This window comes from Malus domestica, chromosome 04, assembly GCF_042453785.1.
Source record: "Malus domestica chromosome 04, GDT2T_hap1".
In the NCBI taxonomy this organism is placed as follows: domain Eukaryota; kingdom Viridiplantae; phylum Streptophyta; class Magnoliopsida; order Rosales; family Rosaceae; genus Malus; species Malus domestica.
The window spans coordinates 15,629,790-15,651,690 of NC_091664.1; the positions used below are offsets into that span (position 1 = coordinate 15,629,790).

Below are 21,901 nucleotides of genomic sequence, written 5' to 3' on the forward strand. Positions count from 1 at the left end.
TAGCTTTTAGGATTTATGTTTATAGTCAACCAACATCTGTCTCCTATTGTAATTAAGATTTGTGTTTATATTCATTACAAAGTGAACTATAATTCATGTATTTATATTGATAAAAAATAATTAGTGTATTCCAAACAGATTTACTTTTCCAACAGCATTAATCTCCAACCATCGCCAGTAATGCTGGAAAAAGCTTCTGGGAGACCGTTTCCTCGAGAGCGGTTGGATTCCATTGCAGTGATCTCTCTCTCTCTCTCTCTCTCTCTCTCTCTCGCTCTCTCTCTCTCTCTCAGTTTCTTTTTCTTTTTACCGATAATACTAAAAAGATTCTCTCTCTCTCTCTCTCTCTCTCCCTCCCTCCCTCTCTCTCTCAGTTTCTTTTTCTTTTTAAAGAAAACTAATGAAAAGGACTTGAAAACTTTGAGTTTTAATGATAAAGACAAAATAAAGGGTAAGGTGAATAGTACCAATATTGACTTTTTAGTGTAAAAATGTGATTTTTCGTTAAAGTGAACAGTACCGGATGCTTTTCATTAAAATTCCCTTCTTTTTACCGATAATACTAAAAAGATTAAATTTATAGATAAATAAAAATTAATAATTAAATTATTATTTAAATATTAATTTAGTTTACAAATTTTATTAATAAATTTAGTCTCCCAAAAATTATCCGAGATGAAAATCCCAAAAGTCTAACATCAATTATTATAAAAGAACACTGAAATGACACTAATGTGGATACAGTTAGGAGTGTGGGAGAAGAAGCAAGTGGTCATCTTCTCCACTCACACACATTCACTACGGTGTATTACAACTCAATTACTGTTTGTTATCTTCTCAAATTAATCACGCAACTCCATAACCAGAACCCTAACTACATACATTCTTGTACCAAATTGGTATAAAATTCCCAGCAAAATATCAAAAACCCTCCAGACATTTCCTCAAAAAATGATCCCCCGAACCTGCATTGTCCTTCTCTTTCTTCTCACCTCATTTTATCCTCTTGCCTCAGCATTCGTCAACCTCACTCTCCCTGGTCAGCATCCCAACCCAGATGAAGTTGTTCTACAAGTTAATAGGTACATAACCTCATTTACTTCCTCTGTTTTTCTTCTGTTTCTTACCATTTTCCTAGATCTGAGTAACGAATTTGCACTTTTTTTTTGTGTGTGTTTTCAGGATGGTTAATGCTTCATTAGCAAGAAGGCATATGCTGCAAACAACCCAGAAAGACCAGCTGTTTTCTGCATGCTTAACTGGTAACCCGATAGACGACTGCTGGAAATGTGATCCAGATTGGCCAAACAACAGGCAAAGCCTGGCAGATTGTGCAATAGGGTTTGGCCAATATGCTCATGGAGGCAAAGGTGGTGAGTATTACATTGTGACGGACTCTTCGGATGACGATGCCGTGACTCCGAGGCCAGGCACTCTCAGATACGCTGTGATTCAGACTGAGCCACTCTGGATTGTGTTCCCTGGCAACATGCTCATCAAGCTCTCCCAAGAACTCATATTCAACAGCTACAAAACCCTCGATGGCCGCGGAGCCAATGTCCACATTGTGGGTGGTGGATGCATCACTCTGCAGTACATAAGCAATGTCATCATCCACAATGTGCATATCCACCATTGTCATCAGTCAGGTACTGGAGTTTTTCAATTTTGTTTTTCATGAATATTTATTTGCCATAGTTAATGTGCCACCAATATTTTGTCCCGTGTGCAAGGAAAACTCGATTTACCTCTGTGTTGTTATGTCTCATATTACCTAATAGACATGCTATTAAAAAAACAAAAAAAATACACATGCTATTAATTGCACTTTTTTTTTTTTTTTTTTTTACAAACGATAATATCTACTCTAGGGGGTTGGTGGTATGCTAAGCCTTATAATGGTTAATAACAATGTGGTTCAAATTCACATTTAGAGAAAATCAAACCTAAGATTTCTCACTTATAAATGAAAAAGAATACCACTAAACCGTAATATTAATTGCACGTATTTTAAATTTTCCAATATGTGTCTCGGTTTATTTGATACATACACACTTTACCTAGTATGCGTGGTTTGCTGATACTTACAAGTATTTTAGTTTTCCAACTACGAATCCGGAGTTATTTGGTATATACCATTTTTGTAATACATATGTCTTCTTGTTGTTGATAATTGTATATATTTGTGTTCACCTAATATTTATTTGGATTTACATAAATCAAGATTAGTTTTTTTTACTTTAGGATCTATGTTTACCTCATTCATGTTAGAGCAATGTTATTCACTCACCCCATTTTACTTTCCACACATATTTGTTAATTTTTGTCTATTGATATTTTTCTATTCACACGATCCGACAACAAAACATTATAAGGTGTGCAACAGGTAAAATAAGTGTATGGATAACACCCTTCATGTTATAATACATGATGTTTACGAATGATCGTATTCAGAAAGTTGGGCCCAAATTTTAATTTGTCTAGTCCCTCAAATTTTAGTAATTTGTTTGTGTGTGCAGGTCAGGCTAATGTGCGTTCAAGCCCTACTCACTATGGCTTTCGCACAGAATCAGACGGTGATGGGATCTCCATCTTTGGATCCAAAGACATATGGATAGACCATTGTAGCCTATCACACTGCAAGGATGGACTGATAGATGCAGTGATGGGGTCCACAGGAATAACAATATCAAACAATTATTTTTCTCATCACAATGAAGTCATGCTGCTGGGCCACAGCGATGACTACTTGCCTGACTCCGGCATGCAAGTCACCATAGCCTTCAATCACTTTGGAGAAAAGTTGGTGCAGAGAATGCCTAGGTTAGTCATACTATTATGCATCAAACATTGTACGCTATACATTAATTTTAAAGCGGCTCAAATCCAACCGTTAAGTTTCTTTTGATTTTTTATGTAATTGTGAAATTCAATAATGTATGTTATATATTGACGTTCCCTAGAATTCTCGTAGGTGTAGAAGGGGTTACATCCACGTGGTCAACAATGACTTCACTCAATGGGAAATGTACGCCATCGGAGGCAGTGGAAACCCTACAATTAACAGCCAGGGAAATCGCTACACTGCTCCATCAGACCGTAATGCCAAGGAGGTGACAAAGCGTGTGGAGACGGCGGAAGGGAAGTGGAGGGACTGGAACTGGAGATCGGAGGGGGACATAATGGTAAATGGAGCATTTTTTGTGGCATCTGGAGAGGGAATGGAGCTTAAGTATGAGAAGGCCTACAGTGTGGAACCCAAGTCTGCTGTGCTTATTGACCAACTCATCATGCATGCTGGTGCCCTTGGTGTTGGTGGCAGGTCTCTTGCTTTTTCTTTGTTGCTCTTTTTCTTTCCCTCTGCACTTTTTTTTCTTCTTTTTACTCCCTTTTACTTTTCCTAATTGGCTATGAACTCACTTTACTGTTCAGTAATTTCCACTAGTTCATGCCAAATTTACGGTGCATGGGTTGATTTCAGGCTCAAATTACGTAAGTTAGATTTACTTGGTTTGAGGTTGGGGTCATCCTAGGACTTCTAGCATTTTGGTTTCACTTTCTTTGATATTCAAAATGATCCCAATTTGTCCACAATTGAAATGACTCTTAATCCATCTAGGATATGTGAAGAGTGAGATAGATTTAATTCCCACTCATTTTTTACTTTCAGCACGATTTTTATTTTTTATTTTTATTTTTCAATCTAAGATTATGGTTAGGAGAAGAGAAAAACGAGAGAGACGAGTACAAGAGGTAAAAAAAATGTGCAAAAACTGATTCTCCTATATACCTTTAAATTACCAAAAACGTTTTTGGTAGTCTTCCGTTAAAATAAACAAAAATGCTATTTGGATGTTCAAAGATTCGTTATTACCATTTACTGGTAGGCTTTTTTTATATTTTATTTTTAAAGAACTCATACATGAATATGCAAGAACCATCTGAGATTCATAATAGAGCACTCCGAAATACACAGTAAATTCTCACTTTTTTAAGCCTGGCTTTAATTGATTTAACTCTATTTAACTTGAAGGATTGACTGAACACATTTGTTCATCACGTTAACTTATAAATAGTGGTGCTTTCTTGGTTTGAAATGGTAAAACCTGTACGATACTATACTCTGACAATGCCTAATGCACTTTTGTATGAGCAGGGACAACAACCTGGGGAAGTGGAGCTCGGACGGCGACGGAAATGGTTTAGGCTCTGGTCCAGACTATACGGATGACATGTCGGGAAGCAGCAGCATTCTACTGCCGCCACTTCCATCCACCTGCACTGTCTTCTCCTTTTTCATCTCATTGTCATTCTTGCTAGTTTTGTATGTTATAACTTATCCCAGACGACATGCATTTATAATATGAGAAAATATTCAATGATTTTAATCTCCTTTATTTATATCAGCAGTGTCTGCGCGAAGCATATTTGGTATCCAAGACCAAGAGAAAAGAAAAAATCATAAAAGCAATAGAATATGTTGCCTTTTACTTTACTTGGCGTAATTCTGAATATAGTTTATTAACTCACTTTGATTTAGGATGAGATGTCTTCTGAAAATGGATAACGGGTGATGCAGTTCCCATCTAGTTTCCAAATCATTTTTATGTTGCAGTTGAACAACTTTGTGTCTTGTGTCTGTGTTAGTGGTTTTCTGCTTTATATCCATCCAGTCGAGGTTACCAACTTAGTGTTAGGCATGGCTGGGTGGATAGAACTAGAAGGCAATGATGTGTTAGGTTTTGATGCCAAATATGTTGTTCAACGGACTAGTGTATCAATGTTGTCTCTAACTTAACTGTCCAAGTTTAACATGTCTCGACTCCAGTAGTGAACATACATATATATGTAGGGTTTTCTTTAAAACGTCTTAGTTTTGTATATATTAACAGTAGACTGTTTACTTGCGTGTTGTAAATTGTTGTGATACTTTTTCGACAAGAGAATATTTCTTTAATTTTCATATTCACAACTTGTATCGAGCCACACTACACAACCGCAATATAAAATAGTGAACCATTAGTATTTAAAACATGAATTAGAACTAAGGTTGTGATCCCTTTCTCCTTATATATAATCCTGCATATATATGTGACGTCTACTGAAGCTCAAGTTCAGTTGATGTAGCGCATCTTTCCAGCTGCCAACCTCATATATAATCTGAGTTGCCACATGGATAATGTTATCTTCTGCTTTTGCTTACGCTCGACCAACTCTTTTCCTCATCCAGATTACAAGTAGAGCTAGGTTGTCCGATTAATTTTTGTTTTATGTTACATATGGTCACACCAACAATGCAATAGCAATAGTAAGAAAAGTAGGAGGCTCGAACTATATATTATTATCCATTTATTATAGATAAAAAGTAGGAGTCTTGATGGTTGGTGGTGTGCCACAAGCTTTTTTTGACCAATTGATAGGTTTAAGTTGGGGTATAGGTTTAGCCACTTCCGTTGAAATATAGAATGTGTAACACTAGTCAAGGTGCTGCGTATGTATTCAATGAATACTTGTTTCATTATATGTAAGGAGTTATTTCTCTTTATATGACAATGTAACATCGTTTCACCGTATAAATATCATATATAATTGATGTGACGAACAAATCGACAGGCACTAACAAATAATATCCTTAAGTAACCGTCAACTTGTTTGATTCATATGAGCGACTAAAGAGTCTATGAACTGAATAAAGTTTTTTATGGTAAAGAGGAAAAATTTGGAATATGAAGTTTGTATGGTGAAATGATGTCACATGATTTAGATTAGAACTTTTTGTAAGGTGAAATGATGTCACATCCTCATGTAAGAAGGAATGACTCCTTAGGCACACAGTGTCTTGAAATGATAATACATATACCAATATTGCTTATTTTGCGTTCATTTGATTCATTTTCGCTACACTCTAACTACAAAATTTCTAGTTAGAGAGAAGACGAGAGAATACAATTCAAATTTAAGTCAGATGATTACACATCCAATACATGCATGCGATTAAAAATTATAGTTTGAAAAGCTTCAAGAAGCTACCTAACTGATCAAAGTAGATCCTCTCAGCGACTGTCCTATGTAGATGAGCGTACAAAAGCTATTCACCCTCGAAATTTTGTCCCATGAATTCTTGTTAAGCCATCATCAGCTGCCCTATTTTCTTCTCAGAAGATATGCCAAAACCTCACTTGCTGGAGCTGGAAAGGAAGAAATTCCATTTTTCTTAGCAACATGCATTGCAATATGGTAATGCTAGAGAGACCAAATTTGGAGACTAAATTTGCAAACTAAATGATGTGTCACCAATAAGAACAAGCACGTTTATCAACGTGTAAGTAATAAGTCAATCATCAACTTCCATGTCTTTTAGTTTTCAAAACTTTGTCTACAAATTTGGTCTAGCTAGCATTACTCATTTTTATTTCATTCGATCCACATTTCACACTATTATCTGTTAATTCATGTCCCAGAGAAAACCTGGACAGTCCCATGTATCACTATCATCCGGAGTCCATTTAAGATGACATAAATCGGACTCGACACTATTACAGTCCTGATTATAGGTTGTTCCACTTTGTTCACTTGATAGCTCAGATATCCAATCTGATAACTGAGTTTCGTATGGAGAATTTGTTGCCTCAAAGTCCGATAAACCAAGATCATCAGAGCTAGTAACCTTGGTTTCGAATAAATTCTTGACTGAGACATGGTTTTGATCAAAGTCGTATTTTTCCTCATTCATATCACCTTCCTGACAGAAAATACCTTGTTGGTTTTTGTTCAATGTACATTGGAAATTTCCTGCAGACAGAGCAACTGTTAGTAATGTGGGGCTTTGAAGAAGATAAAACAAGCGTTGGCATTTTCCACAATATGTTTCAGAAATCAGAAGAAAATGATGAAGTACAATATACCATCTTGAATTTGTATTTTCTTCTTTAAATGAGTTCTCCAGTAATTCTTGATCTCATTATCGGTTCTTCCTGGCAGCGCTTGGGAAATCATTGACCACCTACAGATTGATATTGTTGATGCACAAGACCGAAGGGATCTTGGAATAATGTAAATCTGACCGTGAATCTGCAAGAAAGTAAAGAACACAAGATGTATCGTGGTTCACCCCAATGTTTGAGCTACATCCACACTGATATTGTATTTCTCTGAGAGAATTGAGGATGATAGGGTCTCTGTAATGAGAGTGAGGCTTTGGGAATCTCAAACCTAAGAATTGGCCTCCTCCAATAAGGAGAGTGAGGAGTCCTTTTATAGAATAAGGGCTCCTCACTTATTACATATTTGCCCCTTCATTTATTACATAATTACATTTGAGTCTCTCGAGTATTTATATGAGGTCTAAATACAGAGGCCCTAAGTATGGTATAAACAGTAGTCCTCCAAGTCTTCAGTCAAGAGTCTTTTGGCTGGAGACTTGAAATTTAGTCCATGTGTGGGCCGAAGTAACTAGATGTCATCTAGGACTGATACTCGATATGAGACGGGGCTCAATCTGAAATGATGCTCAACTAGAAGTAGCACATGTTGTAAGGCTGCTCTGCTTGTGGCATATGTTGCCTTGGTTGGCTCAGCTTGTGGCGTTGAAAGTGAGGGAGTCCCTTTTATAGAATAAGGGCTCGCTCCTCAATACATAAATGATGGGTTAGAGTTGATGTTCGCGGCGAGGTGGTTGCTCAGTAGGCGATGATGCTCTCTAATGATGGTGAGGGAGTCCCTTTTATAGAATAAGGGCTCGCTCCTCAATACATAAGTGATGGGTTAGGAGTGATGCTCGCGGCGAGGCGGTTGCTCAGCAGGCGGCGATGCTCTCTAATGAAGATGAGGGAGTCTCTTTTATAAAATAAGGGCTCGCTCCTCAGTACATGAATAATGGGTTATGAAAGTAAGGGAGTCCCTTTTATAGAATAAGGGCTCATTCATCAGTACATAAATAATGGGCTAAGTCCCCCGAGTATTTTTCATGAGGCCCAGTTGAGGCCCAATATATGGTACATAATGTAGTCGCCCAAGTCTTCGGTTAATAGAGTCTGTTGGCTGGAGACTTCAAATTGAATCCATGTATGGGCCGAAGTGGCGGTTGTTTGGAGGCGGTATTTGTATACCCTACACTGAAGCTTTGTAGGTGAAGCTTTGCAAGTGAAGCTTTTGAAGCTTGAGCTTTGTAAATGAAGCTTTTGAAGCTGGAGCTCTCAAAAATAGAGCTCTATAAATGAAGCTTTTGAAGCTAGAGCTCTGTAAATGAAGCTTTTGAAGCTAGAGCTCTGTAAATGAAGCTTTCGAAGCTGGAGCTCTATAAATGAAGCTTTCGAAGCTAGAGCTCTGTAAATAAAGCTTTTGAAGCTAGAGCTCTGTAAATAAAGCTTTTGAAGCTAGATTGACATGAGTGATGCTCATGAATGTTTATGTTGATTGACATGAGTGATGCTCATAGATGTTGACATGAGTGATGTTCATGAATGTTGACATGAGTGATGGTCATGAATGTTGACGTGAATGATGGTCATGAATGTTTATGTATGATTGACATGAGTGATGCTCATGAATGTTTATGTATGATTAACATGAGTGATGCTCATATATAATTTTGGAGTACCGGACGTACTTTTGATCACCTGGTTGGTGATAATAGCGGTAGGCTGCCGAATAATTTTGGAGTACTAGGCGTACTTTTGATCACCTGGTTGGTGATAATAGCGGCAGGGTGCCGAATAATTTTGGAAGTACTAGGCGTACTTTTGATCACCTGGTTGGTGATAAGAGCGGCAGGGTGCCAAATAAATTTGGAGTCATAGGGCCTGGCTCTTTTGGGCATATAAGCCTTCGCTCTCCACATGACATTGCAGCCCATTAATTTGGGCTTGTCGTTTTTTTTTTTATTACCCTCTGATGGGGTTATACAGATGTCTCCGAAAGATAAGAAAAATAAATTACATCATTCAAAAATAAAGCTACTGAAGGTGGGTATGGCAGATGGTTGGATAACATGTGCAGCTGGCAGTTGTAGGGGGCAGAGCCTGCTCAATGGGTCACTCCCATAATTATGCCATTACCCCGTCTGCTTTTTCTTTATCTTCTTCCCTTTTTCTTTTCTCTGCTGCACTTAATGGCCAGCCATGCTTTCTCCTTTTTTTTTCTTTTTTTTTCTTTTTTTTTCTGCTTTTGCTTTTGTTTCTTTTCCTGTAGCTTTACTGGTGGTCTCCCTTTTCTTATTCTTTTTCTTTTGCGTTGTCCCCCATGTGTTCCCCCATGATTCGGAAGCAAACACAAGTCATGAAATGTAATGTACAACAATTAGCAACTAGTAACTAGCAATTACCTTGATGGTCATGGGAGTGAAGACGAAGAGATTGGTGAGATTGAAAGCAAAGGCAGAGAGCAAAAAGTCGAGCTGGTACTTGTCGGCAACAGAGGAAGAGCTCCATGGATGCAAATACCCAAACGACCCAGCCGATACTGCAAGGCATATCCCCACCATCGTGAAGTACACCGGAAACATCTTGCTCTGAAGATTCCCGAACTGATTGCGTGAAAGATTCTTGAACATGATGATGCCGCCTATGAAGGTGACCCAAAGAGCGGCGCCGAATGTGGTGGAGAAACAGAGCAGATGTGCCAACTTTAGGTAGTGGAGAGGGTGGGCGATTTTAGACCATCCGATTTCCACCCAAAGGTCTCCGGGGAGAATATCACTCTGATGGCCAAGAAAGCCACGGCTACTTTCTTTCTCTCACTATTTTCTTTTCTTATTTTCGTCTGGATAACTATTTTTGAGCCAATACATGCTTCAATATTCTTCCAGTCATGATCAAACAGCTGGAAAGCTTCGAGAAACTTGTCGTGTTCCTGCTCCGTCCAACTCTCTTTCGACTTGGTAATCGTATACGGTTTTTGGATCTTTTTGCTCTGATCATCCACCAACATCGACACGGTGTTTGCGGGCGCGGACGAAGATGTGTAGGCAGCAGTGGTACAGGTCGCCGCCGTAGCTGAAGCAGCACCAATTATTGGCGGCGACATAGGATTGAGACCCGGAAGACCCATATTGGTATTCATGGGATTGAATAAGCAGAAACCTTGAGCGGAGTGAAAATGGGGTAGTCCTGAGCAGAGAACTGGGAGGCAGGGCGGGAGGCAGGGGAAGAAGAACGGAACCTAAGATTTGGAGGGCTGCTTCTTTGAACCAGAGCAGCATGGAGAGCTCTCAACTCCACTGTTTTGGCAACAACGGCTTGGATTTCCTGCCTTATGATGAAAATGTGAGTCTTCAGGATAGAATTCAATCCTGTATTTTGGCTCGCGAGAGCTGCGACGAAATGCACCACCTAGGTGAGTTGGGAAGATCTGATCGACGGAGACGAGGTAGCTCAGAACGTACAAAAATTGAACCAAAAACACCAACACCCTAAGCTAATGAAAGCATGTGAAGCACAGAGAAAGAGAGACGGGGAGATGGGTTTTGCAGTGACTGTGCAGGTGTTTGGTTCTTGGGTTTTTATGATTTTTGCAGATTCACGGCGGAGGTGAAAAAATGAAAGAGAACCGACACAACTTTTCATATCGATTCCCACAGACGACGCCAAATGTTGATGCACAAAACCGGAAAGGTCTTGGAACAACGTAAATCGGACCGTGAATCTACAAGAAAGTAAAGAACACAAGATGTATCGTGGTTCACCCCAATGTTTGGGCTACGTCCACACTAATATTGTATTTCTCTGAGATGTTGAAAAGGGAGAGAGAGAGCTTCTGAGGGTCAAAGAGCTCTTCTCCATCTGAGAGGCTTGAGGGGATCAAGAGGCCTAAGAATTAGCCTCCCCTAATAAGGAGGGTGAGGAGTCCTTTTATAGAATAAGGGCTTCTCACTTATTACATATTTGCCCCTTCATTTATTACATAATTACATTTGAGTCCCCTGAGTATTTATACAAGGTCTAAATACGGAGACCCTAAGTATGGTATAAACAGATATAATGATATAGTTAGAACAAACTCAGAACATTGCAGCATTAAGCACTTAAGCTAGGCGATAATGCTAGCAATGTAGCAAGAAGGTAATAATGTCACGAACTTGAAAAGGTAACCAAAGGAAAGAACTATGAAACTCACTTGTTACCCCAACGTTGATGAAGTTGGAGAATGGTTTTCTCTTCTATGATGGTAATCTTACCATGCTTAATGTTTAGGCGGACGTAGTTCATCCACTGTATCCTGCAACTCCTACCACTCCTCATTAGACCTGCACAATGTAAGTTGTGTGACTTTATCCATTCACCACATACGAAGCGAGTCATCTTTAAACTTCATAAGTAAGTGTCACAGCCCATCCCGAAATTTATTTATCGTGGATGTAAAATGATGGAATTGCCCTTAAAGGCTCTTAAGGTACGTGTGACATGTTATTCGAATAAATGTATACTCTTCTAAGTTCTTGGCAAAATTTAATTAAGTAGATTAAATGGTATGCAAATTGTGTGGTTAAGGACCTAAAGGAATTGGATGGTGATTGTTTTGGGTGGACCACACATATGGGACAAGCACCTCCCCGTGTTCTCTCTCTTCCTTCTCAGTTTCTCTATCTCTTCCTCTCGAAACCGTATGGATAAGGCACCAAACCCTCAAATCTTCACGGATCGACATCAAAAAGGTGAGTTTCTTCATCCTTGCAACCTCCTGAGTTGAATGGTACCATTTTTAGAACTGGAAACCCTCGAAATCACGTGAAATCTGAACCCCAGTTTGATGTCACTATTCATACACACGTGAAATGTTGATTTTCATGGAATTCTAAGCTTACAGGGAGCTTAGTGAGGTCCCAAGAAAGCTCGGAATACTTAGTTTGAAGGTTTTGGACGTCGGGATCGTAGGGTTCGAAGTTGGCCGGTTTTCTTGGATTTTCTTTGGTGAGATTTCGTATGTTTTTTAGCCTTAAAGTAGTATAGCGTGATTCTACATGCTTAGGGCTTCAGTTTGATATTAAATGCGTAAAAAATTGTTGAGAATTAACGGAGAACAAGGAGATTGAAAAATCTCCAGTTTTCCAGTGCCGGCGAAACCAGTCCGGCGACTGAAGGAAGAAGATGACGCGCGTCGGGGCGCGTGCAGCATCGAAATTTTTTTCTAAAAATGCCTTGACGTCCGTGACGTCAAGTAAGTCATTGTGGCATATTCATATACCCAAATTGAGCATCGTATGAGAAGTTATTACGTATTGTTGGTTGTATGCTTTAAATAACGTTTTTATAGTTGTTTCACATATAGGTGAGACCTATCCCGAGGACGAGCGCGTTCAAGGGCGTCACGGGGGTTACGACCCTTCTACTTACTAGTGAGTGGGCAGTATTTTCTATATTTACTTATATACTATTGATTTTTCCCAGAAATTGAATTTAAATGAAAGTATGTTTTCAAATGCCACGCATGCATATTATATGAAATATATGAATTGGTATTTGATGCATATATGTGAAATGGAGCTGTGGACGCACAGGTGAGTATCAGGTGAGTTTTATGTTGTTCATATGGTGTATTGATGATGTGAATTGTTTTGAGAGCTCATAACCTGCACCCCTGGTGTTAGTGCTTATATTATTCACCCCGCACCACACGCTCACTTTGGATCCAAGTAGGTGCATGTTGTACAGACCATTAGAGGGTTCCGACATGTCGTATAGATCATTAGAGGTGGTTCCGACTTATAGGTGATCTTAGATTATTATACAGCTGTTGATGAGAGAAGCACTAGAGCGTATTCTTACACCATTCTTATCATACAGACTATTTTAGGTAGTTCCGATTTATGTGCAGAGTAGCGCCGTACAGGTCACAATAGTGACTCCGGTTGGACTGGATATTGAGCTATAGAATTAACCGTACAGGACAGCTGCAGGGTCTCCGGTTGATTCATTATTTCACCTGTTATATTGATGCATTCTTATTCTGTTGTTGACGTTTATAGCATGGCATACTTTCTGGTTTTTTATAAAGATTGGTGATTTGAGATGTTTGAAGAATTATATGCATATTATGTTATTTTCTGGGAAAGTATACAGGTTTTACAGCGAGGGGTTAGAAATGTTATTAAATGAAATATTTTCAAAAAGTTTTGTTTTACTGACCCACTCAATCTTGTTTTGCGCCCCTCCAGGTTCTAGTTAGCAGCGTTGGTGGCCCACGAGGATTCCCACGGCGTACTGACAGACTACATAAATGTAGGACTCACCTTCGGGTGTTGTAATTTAGTTATAGTCCTACTTGACTGCACCTAGTACTTATGCTCTGAACATATGTGTTTCACACTTAAACTCATGCTGGTATGCTAGTTGGTTATTATTGCTAGTAGATGGATTTTATTCCTTCGTAATTTTTTTATCTTTTGCTTCCGCATCGCACTTTTGGTTACGTCACGTTCACGTGACGGCCAGCACGTCTTGATTCTAGGATCGGGGTGTGTCAGTTTGGTATCAGAGCCTAGGTTGTAGTCCTGTATAAATTGTTAATGCTTTAATGATCTTTTAGTGTTTTCTGTCAGAACTATGTCACCTCGTAGGGAATCACGCCGTGCTTCTGAGCCTAATTTCCCTGATATAACTCAATTAGGAGAAGCGATGACTCATGCCTTTCAGAATGCAATATGTCCTTCTCCTCCTCAGAGGACACCCCTGAAAACTATGTATAATATAAAATTAGACCGCTTCATGGGTAATGAGGGTCATGAAGGGGCAGAAAAGTGGTTAGACCATATTGAGAAGACTTTTCAGGTGATACAGAGTCAAGGGAATCTTCCTGCTAGTAGATGGGTTGAGACAACTACTTGGTTTTTAGGATGAGAGCCAGCAACTTGGTGGGTAAATCAAACTCAGTTTATGTCACCTGAAGCGGCAGCTGATTGGGAAGTATTCAAAGAGAATTTTAAGAAACGATTTGTTCCTCCTAAATACCTTGATCTTAAGAAGCAAGAGTTCACTCAATTGAAGCAAAAAAATATGTCAGCGCATGAGTATTACAGGAAGTTTACAGACTTATCCCGTTATGATCTTGATAAAGCTGGTAATCAGGTAGAGATGCTTCGCCGTTTTAAGCTGGGCACTAAAAGGAAATAGCGGACGTTTGCTAGTGCAATTCCTTGCACCACTTACCATGAATTTTTTGAGATTTTGGTTTGGATGGAGGATTCCGACAACCTTCCTAGTAATAGTGAAGAAGATGGAGATAAGAATGATAATTAGAAGAAAGATTACAGGGGTAAAGGTATCTCCACTCAGAAACCCCGTAAGACACAGAATTTCAAGAAAAGTGTAGCGAGCTCGAGTTCTTCCAATGGAGGATTTAGTGTCACAGGCCCGAGGAGAGGTGGAAGATTTACTGGTAGACCCAGGTTTCAGAGGCAGAGAGACTTTGGTGGTGCTGGTGGTTCAGGTGCCCCGTTGTGCCACCGTTGTAATTTCAAACATCATGGAAAGTGTAGGAGAAGTGGTGGTAGTTGCTACACTTGTGGACAGATGGGACATAGGGCTGCTCAGTGTCCCTAGAGTCAGCAGAGGTCTCAGCAGTTTGTTATACCACCTTCAGCGCCAATTCAGCAGAACTTTGGATCAGGCAGTTATGGTCAGATGGGTCGTGGTGGTGCTTACCACTATCAGGGTGATGCTGCTCCCTATGCTTCCGGACAGTATCAGTATTCCCAGGATCCTTATTTTCAGACTGGGTATTCCCAAGATCCTGGAGGTTATACTACATATCCTTTCATGCCAGCTAGTGGATCTCAGTGGTATCAGGGAGGTCAGACCCGACAGCGAGAGGTTGCTGCTAGCAGTGCAAGACCGTCTAGACAGTCTAGCAAGATAGGTTAGGGACGTACTTCTCAGGGACGAGGTAATCAAGGTAATAGAGGTCGTGAAGGACGACAGCAAGCTCAGGGACGTGTTAATCACATTTCACTGCAAGATGCTCAGAACCATCCAAATTTGATTATGGGTACGTTAAATATCCTTGGTCACTTTGCTAGAGTTTTGATTGATTGTGGTGCTACACATTCTGTGATTTCTCATACATTTACTCAAATGACACAACTTCACCCTTCACCTCTAGGATTTGATTTAGAGTTTGCTATGCCTAGAGGGGACAAATGTTATGTTGATAGTGTTTATCCAGGGTGTCCAGTGATGGTAGATGGTGTAATTATGCCAGCTAATCTTATCCCGTTAGATATTGTGGATTTTGATGTATTTTAGGGGCAGATTGGTTACATTATAATTGTGCCCATATAGATTGTTACGGGAAATCAGTTACTTTTCTTCTTCCTGGACTACCAGAAGTTACTTTTGTGGGTGAAAGAAGTGGAGTGAGACATGGTGTTATTTCTATCATGAGAGCAAAGAAGTTTGTTATCAAAAGGTTGTCAAGGATACTTAGCACATGTGGTGTTAAATGATGTTGTTCCTAGCAGTGTGGAGGAAGTTGGAGTAGTTAGGCACTATCCTGATGTATTCCCTGATGATTTGCTTGGATTTCCGCCAGACAGAGATGTGGAATTTTCTATTGATTTGCTTCCAGGTACGGATCCTATATCTTTGACTCCATATAGAATGGCTCCAGCTGAATTGAGAGAATTGAAAATTTAGTTACAAGAGTTAACTAATAAAGGTTTCATTCAACCTAGTACTTCACCGTGGGGAGCTCCAGTGTTGTTTGTAAGGAAGAAAGATGGAACTTTGAGATTATGTATTGATTATAGGCAATTGAATCGGGTAACAATTAAAAACCGTTATCCACTGCCTCGTATCGATGATTTGTTTGATCAGCTCAAAGGTGCATGTGTATTCTCTAAGATTGATTTGAGATCTGGCTATTATCAGTTGAAGATTAAAGATGATGATGTACCTAAAATGGCTTTCAGGACCCGTTATGGACATTATGAGTTTTTGGTGATGCCATTTGGATTGACTAATGCACCTACAGCTTTCATGAGGCTAATGAATGAAGTATTCCAGCAATATCTTGATAGATTTGTCATTGTTTTTATTGATGATATTCTGGTATACTCTAAGTTGAAAGCAGATCATATTCGACATCTTAACTTGGTATTAAAGAAATTAAGGGAACATCAGTTGTATGCCAAGTTTAGCAAATGCCAGTTTTGGTTGAATCAAGTGGCATTTTTGGGACATGTGGTATCGGCACAAGGAATTCAAGTAGATCCTCAAAAGATTGCAGCAGTGGAGAATTAGGAACAGCCACGAACCGTCACTGAGGTGCGAAGTTTTCTTGGTCTAGCAGGTTATTATCGACAGTTTGTTCAAGATTTTTCTATGATTGCTTTACCACTAACGAAGTTAACCAGGAAGGATGTTAAATTCGAGTGGGACGAGAATTGTGAGCAAAGTTTCCGGCATCTGAAATATTGCCTCACTCATGCTCCAGTTTTGGTGCTTCCTGACGGTAATGGTAACTTTGAGATTTACAGTGATGCTTCCTTGAATGGTTTAGGATGTGTTTTGATACAGTATAATAGAGTGATCGCTTATGCTTCTCGACAATTGAAGATTCATGAAAGGAATTATCCTACTCACAATCTTGAGTTGGCAGCCATTGTTTTTGCTTTGAAGATTTGGAGGCATTATCTCTATGGTGAGAAATGTAAGATCTTCACAGATCATAAAAGTCTTCAGTATCTTTTTACTCAGCATGATCTTAATCTTCGTCAACGAAGGTGGATAGAGTTACTAAGTGATTATGATTGCACTATTGAGTATCATCCGGGTCATGCAAATGTGGTAACTGATGCACTGAGTAGAAAACCTCAAGGTTGACTTAATGCTTTCTATGCTTGCCGTGTTCCTCTTCTTGCAGATTTGAGAGCTACTGGAAAGTTGGAGATCGAAGAACGAAGATAAGCTTTTCTTGCTAGTTTCCAAGTCAGGCCAGTTTTAGTCGATCGTGTACTTGAAGCTCAGATGGTTGATGAAGAGATCCAGGAAATGATCCAATTAAGAAATGAAGGGAAAAAGAAAGACCTCAGAATTCGTGAATCAGATGGCATGCTTATGCAAGAGAACAGAATGTATGTGCCGAATAATGAGGAATTAAAGAAAGAAATTTTGGATGAAGCACATTATTCGGCTTATGCAATGCATCCAAGAGGAACTAAGATGTACTATACCATTCGACCATTTTATTATTGGCCGGGTATGAAAAGGGAAATTGCAGATTATGTAAGTAGGTGTATTGTTTGTCAGCAAGTCAAAGCAGAAAGAAAGAAGTCTTTTGTACAGATGCAACCACTTCCAGTTCCTCAATGGAAATGGGAAAATATAACTATGGGTTTGTGTATAAGCTTCCACGTACACATAATGGATTTGATGGCGTTTGGGTGGTTGTAGATCGACTTACCAAGTCAGCACACTTCATTCCAGTGAGAGAAAAGTATCCCCTGAATAAATTGGCTAAGTTGTTCATCACGAAGATTGTGAAGTATTATGGAGTTCTAGTGAATATTATTTCTGATCGAGATCCAAGATTTACTTCTAAGTTTTGGATAGCTTTTCAGGAAGCTCTTGGTACGAAACTGCTTTACAGCACTGCTTATCAACCTCAAACAGATGGACAATCAGAGAGGACTATTCAGACGTTAGAGGATATGCTAAGATCTTCAGTGTTACAGTTTGGTGATTCTTGGCATGATCGCCTAGACTTGATGGAATTTTCCTACAATAATAGTTTTCATTCGAGTATTGGTATGTCACCATTTGAGGCACTTTATGGTAGAGTTTGTCGTACGCCATTGTGTTGGTCAGAAGTTGGTGAAAGAGTGCTAGAAGGTCCAGAGATTATGGATGAAACTACTTAAAATGTTCAGGTGATTAAGTCTAACCTAAAAGCGGCCCAGGATCAACAAAAGAGTTTAACAGATAGACATGCTACTGATCGAGTATATGATGTGGGCAATTTGGTATTCTTGAAATTGTCACCTTGGAGAGGTGTAGTACAGTTTGGAAAGAAAGGCAAGCTAAGTCCTAGGTATATAGGACCTTATGTGATCACTGAAAGGATTGGTGAAGTTGCTTACAGATTGGAGTTGCCTCCTGAATTATCTAAGGTACATAATGTGTTTCATGTCTCGATGTTTCAACATTATGTTTCAGATCCTTCACATGTGATTCCTCCTCAACCTTTGGAGATTAATCCGGATTTGACGTATGATGAGGAACCAGTGACTATCTTGGATTGGAAAGACAAGGTTCTAAGGAATAAGACAGTGAGCTTGGTAAAAGTATTGTGGAGAAACCACTCAGTGGAAGAAGCTACTTGGGAGACGGAAGATCGAATGAGAGAGATGTATCCAAGATTATTTTATGAATATTAGTAGATTGAGTGTTGTATGAATTTCGAGGACGAAATTCTATAAGAAGGGGAGATTGTCACAGCCCGTCCCGAAATTTATTTATCGTGGATGTAAAATGACGGAATTACCCTTAAAGGCTATTAAGGTACGTGTGACATGTTATTCGAATAAATGTATACTCTCCTAAGTTCTTGGCAAAATTTAATTAAGTAGATTAAATGGTATGCAAATTGTGTGGTTAGGGACCTAAAGGAATTGGATGGTGATTGTTTTGGGTGGACCACACACACACGGGACAAGCACCTCCCCGTGCTCTCTCTCTCTTCCTCTCGAAACACTACGGACAAGGCACCAAACCCTCAAATCTTCATGGATCGACGTCAAAAAGATGAGTTTCTTCATCCTTGCAACCTCCTGAGTTGAATGGTACCATTTTTAGAACTGGAAACCCTCGAAATCACGTAAAATCCAAGCCCCAGTTTGATGTCATTGTTCATGCACACGTGAAATGTTGATTTTCAGGGAATTCTAAGCTTACAAGGAGCTTAGTGAGGTCCTAAGGAAGCTCAAAGTACTTAGTTTGAAGGTTTTGGACGTCGGGATCGTAGGGTTCGAAGTTGGCCGGTTTTCTTGGATTTTCTTCGGTGAGATTTCGTATGTTTTTTAGCCTTAAAGTAGTATAGCGTGATTCTACATGCTTAGGGCTTCATTTTGATATAAAATGCGTAAAAAATGGTTAAGAATTAACGGAGAACAAGGAGATTGAAAAAATCTCCAGTTTTCCGACACCGGCGAAACCAGTCCGGCGACTAGAGGAAGAAGATGACGCGCGTGGGGGCGCGTGCAGCATCGAAATTTTTTTCTAAAAATACCTCGACGTCCGTAATGTCGAGTAAGTCACTGTGGTATATTCATATACCCAAATTGAGTATCGTATGAGAAGTTATTACGTATTGTTGGTTGTATGCTTTAAATAACGTTTTTATAGTTGTTTCGCATATAGGTGAGACCTATCCCGAGGACGAGCGCGTTCAAGGGCGTCACAGGGGTTACGACCCTTCGACTTACCAGTGAGTGGGCAATATTTTCTGTATTTACTTATATACTATTGATTTTTCCCAAAAATTGAATTTAAATGAAAGTATGTTTTCAAATGCCATGCATGCATATTATATGTAATACATGAATTGGTATTTGATGCATATATGTGAAATGGTGCTGTGGACGCACAGGTGAGTATCAGGTGAGTTTTATGTTGTTCATATGGTGTATTGATGATGTGAATTGTGTTGCGAGCTCATAACCTGCACCCCTGATGTTAGTGCTTATATTCTTCACCCTACACCACACGCTCACCTTGGATCCAAATAGGTGCATGTCGTACAGGCCATTGGAGGGGTTCCGATATGGCGTACAGACCATTAGAGGTGGTTCCGACTTATAGGTGATCTTAGATTATTATACAGCTGTTGATGAGAGAAACACTAAAGCGTATTCTTACACTATTCTTATCGTACAGACTACTTTAGGTAGTTCCTATTTATGTGCAGAGTAGCGCCGTACAGGTCACAGTGGTGACTCCGGTTGGATTGGATATTGAGCTATAGAATTAACCGTATAGGACAGCAGCAGGGTCTCCGGTTGATTCATTATTTCACCTGTTATATTGATGCATTCTTATTCTGTTGTTGACGTTTATAGCATGGCATACTTTCTGGTTTTTTATAAAGATTGGTGATTTGAGATGTTTGAAGAATTATATGCATATTATGTTATTTTCTGGGAAAGTATACAGGTTTTACAGCGAGGGGTTAGAAATGTTATTAAATGAAATATTTTCGAAAAGTTTTGTTTTACTGACCCACTCAATCTTGTTTTGCGCCCCTCCAGGTTCTAGTTAGCAGCATTGGTGGCCCACAAGGATTCCCACGGCGTACTGACAGACTACATAAATGTAGGACTCACCTTCGGGTGTTGTAATTTAGTTATAGTCTTACTTGACTGCACCTAGTACTTATGCTCTGAACATATGTGTTTCACACTTAAACTCACTCTGGTATGCTAGTTGGTTATTATTGCTAGTAGATGGATTTTATTCCTTTGTAATTCTTTTATCTTTTACTTCCGCATCGCACTTTTGGTTACGTCATGCTCATGTGACGGCTAGCACGCCTTGATTCTACGATCGGGGTGTGTCATAAGAATCATTTGTAATGTGCTTACCTGATTCCTTCGCTAACGCATCCCACCTCCTACCCCCCTTAAGATTTACATAGGTCTTGAGTCGCTCATCTTCCTCTTCAAGCCACTGACCTTTGCGCAATTTCTCTCCTTCCACGGCCGCTAGACAAGTCATTATTGGTAGTGTGACAATCCAAGAGAAATTAAACCCTTATATATGTGAAGTAGGGTGGCATAGAGTTGGGCAAACGAGGAAAAAGAGACCTCTTACAGAAACCCCACTAGTTTGTGGGAACTCCACCATTGGCTTTGGCTTACATAAACTTATCGAATTACGGCAACAAATTAGGTCGTCCGGGAAGGTGAACAGTTGATGATTCTAGTTCTCTCTCCTTTTTTGCATCACATTTTTTTTTCTCTATAGCCATTTTGTCTCTGTCTATTGATCATACTATTCATATAATATATGATTAATTGGGAAAAAAAAAGGAAAGGATAGGGAGATAATGTTTTGGAAGGTAGTCCAGGGAAGCAAAGATTTTGATTAGATTAATAGATATTATGTAGGGAAGGCAATGAGGCGGATTGGGTTCGGATGTGCCATCCCCATAACTGAACCCATTTAATTTCCTCAAACCCAAAACCGTAAAATTCCTGAATGGGGATTCCCTGTAACCGAACCCATTGGGTTCGGATTCCCCATTGGGCAATTAACGGTTTTCCCCATTATGATATTTCTTTCTTGTGAAAAATTAAGCAAATGTTTGTAACACTTTCTAAAATTCAACTAATAAAATAGTGATTCTTAAACAACATTACTTGGCTATTCTAGAAAAGTTCATCATAATCCAAAGTAGTTCAGAGAAAAAAAGGAAATTCAGTAGAAAAAAAAATTCCAAAATGCTCCAGCTAATGCATTGCCCACATAACATATTAACATCTAATATTTCTCGCATCCACAACACAAGAAGCAATGCTTCATAATGTTCCTCCCTTACGATCATCTGCATGATGTTCCTTATCCACGTTCATATCCTCAAAGTTTGAGCAGCAAATGAGCAGCAACCAATATGTTCATCATCAGAAGAAGAAGCTATTTATAAAACAACAGCCTAAATTAGTTTGTAAAATTCAATACACAACAGGATCTGCTCAAACTAATGTAATCATATTCATCTAAGGTAGTTTAATGCAAGAAAAATATTTCCTTTCCTCCTCCAATTATTCAATCATGCGCTACTTGTTGAATACAAAGAACCAAATGCATTTTGATCACACAGAAGAGTTTGGAGAAAGCATACTTATTGTCTATTGATGGATTCCCCAAAGAAGAAGAGTTTGAAGAAAGCATACCTACTAATGGATTCGGAGACT

The 21,901-nt window shown here is 39.3% G+C and overlaps 2 protein-coding genes across 2 annotated transcripts; one reads left to right on the forward strand and one right to left on the reverse strand.

The window, feature by feature from the left end:
- The first annotated feature begins 713 nt into the window (after positions 1-713).
- Positions 714-4,382, forward strand: LOC114824362 (probable pectate lyase 12). Its single transcript, XM_029101055.2, has 5 exons — positions 714-1,082; positions 1,183-1,649; positions 2,520-2,823; positions 2,975-3,322; positions 4,157-4,382. The coding sequence occupies exons 1-5, from the start codon at positions 952-954 to the stop codon at positions 4,365-4,367; spliced, it is 1,461 nt and encodes a 486-aa protein (XP_028956888.1). The 5' UTR covers positions 714-951; the 3' UTR covers positions 4,368-4,382.
- A 2,063-nt stretch (positions 4,383-6,445) lies between these two features.
- LOC139195211 (transcription factor MYB27-like) lies at positions 6,446-20,702 on the reverse strand. Its single transcript, XM_070820355.1, has 4 exons — positions 20,570-20,702; positions 11,113-11,242; positions 6,906-7,003; positions 6,446-6,792 (listed from the first exon to the last, which is right to left on the reverse strand). The coding sequence occupies exons 1-4, from the start codon at positions 20,700-20,702 to the stop codon at positions 6,446-6,448; spliced, it is 708 nt and encodes a 235-aa protein (XP_070676456.1).
- Positions 20,703-21,901: the final 1,199 nt, after the last annotated feature.